This window comes from Trachurus trachurus, assembly GCF_905171665.1.
Source record: "Trachurus trachurus genome assembly, chromosome: 23".
Lineage (NCBI taxonomy): Eukaryota > Metazoa > Chordata > Actinopteri > Carangiformes > Carangidae > Trachurus > Trachurus trachurus.
The window spans coordinates 14,735,391-14,742,835 of NC_139912.1; the positions used below are offsets into that span (position 1 = coordinate 14,735,391).

Genomic DNA, 7,445 nt, shown 5'->3' on the forward strand with positions numbered 1-7,445 from the left:
GCAACCTTCACTTTGATATGTTGAGGTAGCAATAAAAAAGATTTGCACGGCCCCGTTCCCTCAAAATGACCTTTATATATCTAGAGGCTGAGATTGCCAGTTTTCAAAACTCCTTCCAGTGAGATTTCAAAAGTCACACTCACCTCCACAAACCCACTGGCTTTTCCAATTTTCCACTGATGGGAATTGACTCTTTGAGTGAGTGACCAGTGTCCCAATTGACAGTGTCCAACCAACCTGATTGTGTCAAATAAGACAGTATATTCATGTTTAAATTAAACATGAGATCCATTTGATACAGCTTTTAAGTGTTTATTTCACCATCGTTGCCCATAAATTACAGACCTGATACTAAAATACAACACTATTCACTGTGGTCCTATACAGAAATAATCTACTAAAGGCTTTACTAGGTAGCGTTACTATTACCATTAACCAAATACACCTACATTGTACAAGACAAATGCTAGCAAAATAATATAATTTATTACAGTGTTTCAAAGAAAAGGCCACAAAATGAATATTAACACAAGGAGAAAACAAATATACACAGTATGTACAACACCACTCTTCAAGTGTGGATGTATTTAAGTTATACTCCGCCCAAAACCCAATCATTCACTCACCTCCTCTACATTTGAAAAGTGTTGTTCCTTATAGAGCAGTGTCTAATATATAGCCACTTTTCAACTTTACAGAAGGTGAACGTTTGACATTTCTACCACACAGATTTCAGGGGAGGAACATGGGGACAAAACATTGTGACAGTTCATCTAAAAAAGAAAAAGCAGAGATGCCCGATAAATAGGTAACTAGAGTCAAAAAGAAAGAAACGAAAGAAAGAAAGAAAGAAAGAAAGAAAGAAAGAAAGAAAGAAAAGAAAAAAAAGGATTTAAAATTCTCCCACATCCACTCTCTTGTCCCTGAACTTGCTCCTGGCCTTGGTCCGAGCTTTGAATGCAGCAGAGTTGTGGAGATGCTGGAAAAGAGACAAGGGAAGAGTTAAAACCAAGACCACCAGAAAATAATATGGAACCATTCATGTTGTATGGATTAACAAAGCCACCATAAGTAAAAAAAAATAATAAAGGGAATCTCTGGTAAGATGTTAGTGCAACATACCCTTTCAAAGCGAGATATTTTCATGGCCTTCATTGTGGCTGAATCAACCAAAATAGGTGGTCCCAGTTCAAACACGTCTCTGATGAATTCATTTGCCTGATAAGTAAACACAAAAACTCATGAGAAAAATGATCCCATCAACAGACAGCATGCAACACAATCTAAACAACAGCTGCACATCACCATTAGCTACTTTGTGAAATGTGTAACATTGTTTCATCTCCATTTAAAATGTAGTTTTCTACAGCTTACACCCTCCCCACCAGCTATCAATGTAGTCCAACAGCACCCACCATGCATTTCATTTTAATTGCACCAATTCTTGCAGTGATTTTATGTTATATTCTGCCAATATTTAACAAATCAATTATTACCTGTAGGTGGTAATTCATCCCAGATCCCACAAACTCTCTGAAAGCATCATAGGTCCTCTTCCTGACCCAGCTGTCAATGGTCATGCGCTCTGTCCCAAAGCGAATGGTCTCAGACTGGAAGTCACCCTCCTGGGAGAATTAGGAGGGGTGAGAAAAATAACCATGATGACAAATTGGATTCAATGACTCGGTCAAACTGATTAAACTACCATCTCTGACCTACTCTGGATAAAAAGGGGGAATTTAACACCCAACATGTAAACTAAAACCTGGAAACGAAAGTCTCTGGTAACCGACACTCAGCACTTACCTCAACAGCCTTAAGCACGTCCCTGAACACAGATCGCTGCTTCCTCTTGTCCGTCTTGGCTCTGTGTTTGTTACAGTCTGTGGCCAATGCATTCAGCTTATCACATAGTTCATCCCAGTTATCAAACTCGAAATCCTGAAGCAACACAAAAAAAGAAATTTGTAGTCATTACTATGAAAAATGACAAGTCACACTGACCAGACACTCGCAAAACTGAACCATTTATCAAATTTAGTCACGCATACATGAAAATTAAGTAAAGACTAAAATTACAGTGCCTTTTGCATTTGACAACAGTGATTTAGTCCCCATTTGAGTCCAGCTGACTGCACTGCACTATACTAGGAGTGACAAGCAGTGGTAGAGGAAACAGAATAGATGTGAACTTACAGCGTCCATGTCTCTGGCGAGCTCAAAGAGCAGGGCGATGGTCTCCCCTGCAGCAATTCTCATGTTGACATCCTCACTCTCCAACAGCCTTGGCAGTTTGGGCAGGTATCTGTACAACAAAACAAGAATTTAAAACTGAATTGTTACTGGGCTCTTCTGGATCTGGGTCGCAGTCAAATAAAAACTTAACTTGGCAACAGCAGCTGTGAAACCAAACGGGTTGACGGGGGGTCTTACTTGCGCAGGATGTCCTTTAGCTGGCTGGCAGTGCAGATGGTGAGAAGAAGCGCCCAAGACAGCAGAGCGTTGGTGTAGAGCTGGCTCGTCTGGGGGTTAACCGAAGGACAGGTACCATCCACTCTTGCGCAGGCCCGGGAGAACAGGTTCTCGAAGCACTCCATGGTGGAATGCACGTCCTACAGCGGGAAGCAGCAGCGATCATATGAAAATTGTGAATTTGCAGAGCAGAAGAGGCTGGAAGTGTTCAAGAGCAACACCAGTCATCACAAATGATGACTTAATGAGTAACTTTCTTTCCGCCGTTTTTGAATTCAGCTGCCAGAGCTGTTGACATCATGAATGTTAAGACTGGATGAGGCACACTGTCAGAGCCAATAATGAACACAAATATGACTGTTAAAACCTTGTAAGAGAGACTTCACTGCATCTTGCCCTCAAGCCCAAAAGTGTCAAACCATAGAAAAGACTTAAGACGTGATCAACAACTTACCAAAATGTCATCTTCTGCAACTAAAGTACAGAGGCCCAGACTAGTCGCCACCTATTAGAGAAACAAAGAGACCTCACTCAGCTGGATCTCCACTGAATAATCCACTGTAACAACCTCACAGTAGCAGGTACAAGACGGCTGCCGTTTCACAACCTGTCAAAAGTGCATTCTTCCATGGCATCTGCTGAGAGTGTCACAATCTAAAACAGATACTCACTGCCTGTCTGGCTTGTATGTTGGCTGATCCATCTGCCAGGATGTTTTTGAAGATGGGTTTCAAGGTTTTGAGCACCTCCTCGCTCTCGATGCCCGAGCCCAACTGGATACACAGCAGGCACGCCAAAGAAGCTGCTGCTCGTTGTTCCTCGCCTTTACCTGACAGAGAGAGGAGTGGACATTAACTTCTTTAAGGTTTTAAGGATGCATCACTCAAAAGTATATAGAACAGAGCCTACAAAACTTGACTTGAATGCAAAACTTAGTCTTAAAAAAAACTAATGTTTAGACTTTAATTAAGATCCACTGATATTAAAAGACTACAAAAACAGCCACTTGCTGACATTTAAATTAGGCTATCCCAATAGAAAGCAACATCAAACGGTTGAAATAAGAAAAAATATTTCAAGTACCTTTCTTGAGGCAGCGTTCGATGCTGTCTGTGATGGTCATCCTTCTCTCTGAGATAAACTCATACAGGATCCGTGTGGCCATTGCCGTCTTAAGCCCATCCAGTGCTCCCTGTCTGGTCTTAGCACTGAGGAAACAGTTACACAAACATTTACGATTACACAAATCTCCCCATCAAAAATATCATCCTATTCATACAAGCCTATAGTGTGAAGGAAGGTCACTATAATATATTAGAGGTCTAAGTGTAAGCTTAAAATATACCACCCACATGGCTTTGGCAGTTAAGTGGCACTTTGGGTGCATTCTTATTTCAGTGTCATCACATTCAGCAAACCAATTGTGACAGGTCTTTTGGGGGTGAAATCTATTTTTAGCTCGACTGGGCTGCAAACCTCAGTGAAACCTTTCTCCTGAGATTGACACCAACTCTCTAAATTTGGGCTACCCATCCCACCAATAAGCCTTTTAAAACATTTTAGCTGTACCTACTAAAAACCTTTGCTGTTTAGAGGCTCTATTTCAATTTTCCAAGCATAATATCCATGACCCCAAGCGTATTTTTGTGCTACATAGTTGACACTGCCCATAGTAGTTTAAAAAAAATCATTTTAACTATTCAATGGGTAAAAGAAAAATCACCCAAGACCTAATGCCATTTCCTGTCTTTCAACAACTTTTGCTTTCATACAGTGTTTGCTCCAGCAGCGTGCCATTTCTTTATTCCCATGTAGAAGTGAAACTCTGCTCCGACTTGCTATAACCTGCATGCAAAGATCAGATAACGGATTTAGACAGTTAGAAATCACAAGGTTCAAGTTTTACCTTTTATCCACAGTGCTGTCTATGAACCCCTTCAACTTGTACTGGAAATCCTCCTGGGCTGTGTCCTCGCTGGCCTCTGCACCTAGAAACACAGCAAGAATTACAAATACTACAAGTAACCTGACACAAAACAGATGAAACAGAAGTAAAACTTTATAGTATTTCAGGCAAATACTTGCCACGAGAAGAAACTTTACAGCAAAGTTCAGACCAAGAGACAGGCTAGGGCTGTAGTACATTCCTGTTCATTGATGAATGCTCACACCCACTGACGACATTGCCAGCACGTGTACTTGCAAGTTCAAGCTACTAGAGCACATGTAATACAAACAGATGCATGCCCAGGTGTACACAAACCTACCTTCATCTGCTACACTGGTGCCATCACTGAAGCTGCTGCAATGACTGAGGGTCTCAATGGAGGCGTCCTCATCACTGAAAGGCTGCACGTTTCCATGCTGCCCTCCTAAAGAAAAAGCAAATATAATTAAGCCTAATCAAATGCATTAGTATAGTGCAGCAGGTCGGGGGCTCAATTATATAATCCAAGCTCCACACAGGTACTGTTATCTAATCAGTTTTTGTGTCCTTCACCTTATCCTGCTGTACTTTTCATTATCTCATATGAAAATACAGGGTCAGGGACAAACCATACATCTGTTGGCTTTGTAAACACAACATTATGTTCAGGCAAGAGGGACTTGGGTCAACATGAGCCAGCTGACATGACATTACAGAAACATGTCTGCTATCCAAAATAGACTAAGTACAGTTTTGGTTCAACTACGAAACAAAAGAGGTAGCAATCTCCTGCCACAAAGGGAAAGGAGAAGCAAGTTTATCTCCAGCCAAGTCCACACCAGATGGTGTGGGTTATTATCAGTCCAGGAGAGGAACCCTTCATTGAAAACAGTTAGAATAGTGTTGACTGGAATGAAAACCTGCAGTTTACAGGCATTTCACAACACAAAATACTTGGTATCGGTTGCAAAAGGTCTTCCTGATAACGAAATTAGAGAGTGGGAGAGTTGTGAACATTTGCAGTTATGAGGGTGTGAAAATCTTTAGTCCATTTATTTTTCCACTTATGAAAAAAAAAAAAAAAAAGTGTTAGTTGAGAAATGTTCAACAAAAATAAAAAAAAACACAGCATATAGGAAATTACACACTCCATGATTGTGCATTCATTGTATGAGTTTAACTCAGACTCAACAGGCGTCTCTGCCTTGTCCTGAATTGACCTCTGTGTAAGACGTGCATAGGCTTATTTCCGTTTGAACATCCTTTTGAGCAACCACAACACAACCAAGAATGAACGCATTTGCATATGTCAGGCCATGGTGGACACAATAGTTAACACAAGCTGTTTTGAAGTGGCATTTTTCCTTCAAAACTTATAGATATTGTCCCTGTGTGTAAAATGCGTTGACGTGGACAGCCTCCCCCTCCAACCCCCGCAACAGCTGATTTCTGAGAAACCGGGCGCCGCCTCTTTTCCAACCCGCTTCAGAGTCCAAAATGTCCGCCTTGTGTCGCGAAAACAATAACAACCAACTTCTAGAGCGGTTCCTTGTCTCACACACCAGTTTGAAGTTAGCTAACTCTTACCGCAATGAATACCGGTAGAATACATGCGGCTAAAGTTTAATATCGGTTAGTCTGCTGACATGGAGACGTAAGCTCGAGAGTTGAAGCTAACCCTCGGTATTTATTATGTAAAGCCGCAAAAACGTTGTGTTTTAGTCCACTGATGACATTGTCATGTTAAAAGCTGTCACACGTAGGCCAGGTGCTCAGATCAACTTTACCTAGCAACCAAAGCTGTAACGTTATCTTGCTAGTAGGGAGTTGGCATTAAGCTGGCTAACATTAGCTCGTTAAGTCTGACGATCGATAAAGGCTGGTGGTAAAGTACAAATTAGTTCATATTATTAGTTAATGGTCGTGAAATAAGTGTGTCAACAAGTAAAATACAGAACAATATTTTTCGTATGATGGCACGTTTTGTTAGTTGACAGCGAGGCTTTGTGTAAGCCCGGCCAGTTAGCTTTGTGTTTTGACGTAGGCCATCCCTGACTCGTTTGTAGTCATCGCCGTAGACACATTCAATGTCAGTCAATGGACTGGCATGACGAAAAGAACTACAACTACCATCGGCACAGAGTAGTAAAACGAGGAAGGCCAAAGAAATGCGGCCACTTGCCCGCACACTTACCCCTGCTATTCTTCTTCTTAGTCCTCGGCATTTTCGTCAAGAAAAATGTAAAATTTTACCCAAAATCAGCCAATACACGACCAACTTTTATTGTAGTGTCTCGTAAATTGAAAATATTCCCGTGGCACCGTGGATAAAAAGGAATTGAAAGCGATCCTGGAGATAGACTGTTGGCCGAGACGATACATTTTCCCTCATAAACCAGGGCTGCGTAAGCACAGTGTGGCTCTGGGTATTTATACCGGCAGACATGTCACGAGGAGGTTTCCCGGCATCGCTGGCCAATCCGGGAACAGGAACAAGCGTCGCGTGTGTTCGCCCGTGATGCAGTGAATGGAGACGCGGGCACTATGCATCTTAGTTTATTTTGGTCAAATGTGTCTATCAGTGCACAGCATAGCTACCTGGTTCATTTTAGGCTACACACGTCTTGACATTGATACGCACTTTATTGTCATCCTAATGAGAAGGAACATCTAACTACCAAACACGTGTCCATCTAAACTGGAAAAAAAAACTCTTATATAACTTCACAATTTGTAGGTTGTACAAATGTGACATTCCATTGTAGCCTATTGACTTTTGTGATACAGTTGAAACTGTAATTGCTGGGCTCCGTGATGCAGTTGATGCCATTATATTATATTATATTATATTTAGATGTGGTTCTTTATTATAAATAGATGGTATAATTGAAGGATGCATTCATTAATATTTACAGTTTGTGTCCCACACTAGTAAACATACTGAAGTGGACAAAATAAGGAGAACACCTCACAAAATAATTCTGTTCAGAAGTTAACCATGACTTTAGTGTATTTTAAAGGGATACTTCACCCAAAATCGAGACTT

General features: G+C 41.1%; 1 protein-coding gene across 1 annotated transcript; it reads right to left on the bottom strand.

Annotated features, from left to right (window-relative positions):
* Nucleotides 1–297: 297 nt before the first annotated feature.
* Nucleotides 298–6,798, bottom strand: ifrd1 (interferon-related developmental regulator 1). Its single transcript, XM_083999848.1, has 12 exons — nt 6,594–6,798; nt 4,740–4,844; nt 4,379–4,460; nt 3,556–3,680; nt 3,144–3,301; nt 2,927–2,977; nt 2,434–2,612; nt 2,197–2,305; nt 1,807–1,941; nt 1,497–1,625; nt 1,123–1,218; nt 298–979 (listed from the first exon to the last, which is right to left on the bottom strand). Exons 1-12 carry the CDS (start codon nt 6,622–6,624, stop codon nt 893–895), a joined length of 1,287 nt encoding a protein of 428 aa, XP_083855974.1. The 5' UTR covers nt 6,625–6,798; the 3' UTR covers nt 298–892.
* Nucleotides 6,799–7,445: the final 647 nt, after the last annotated feature.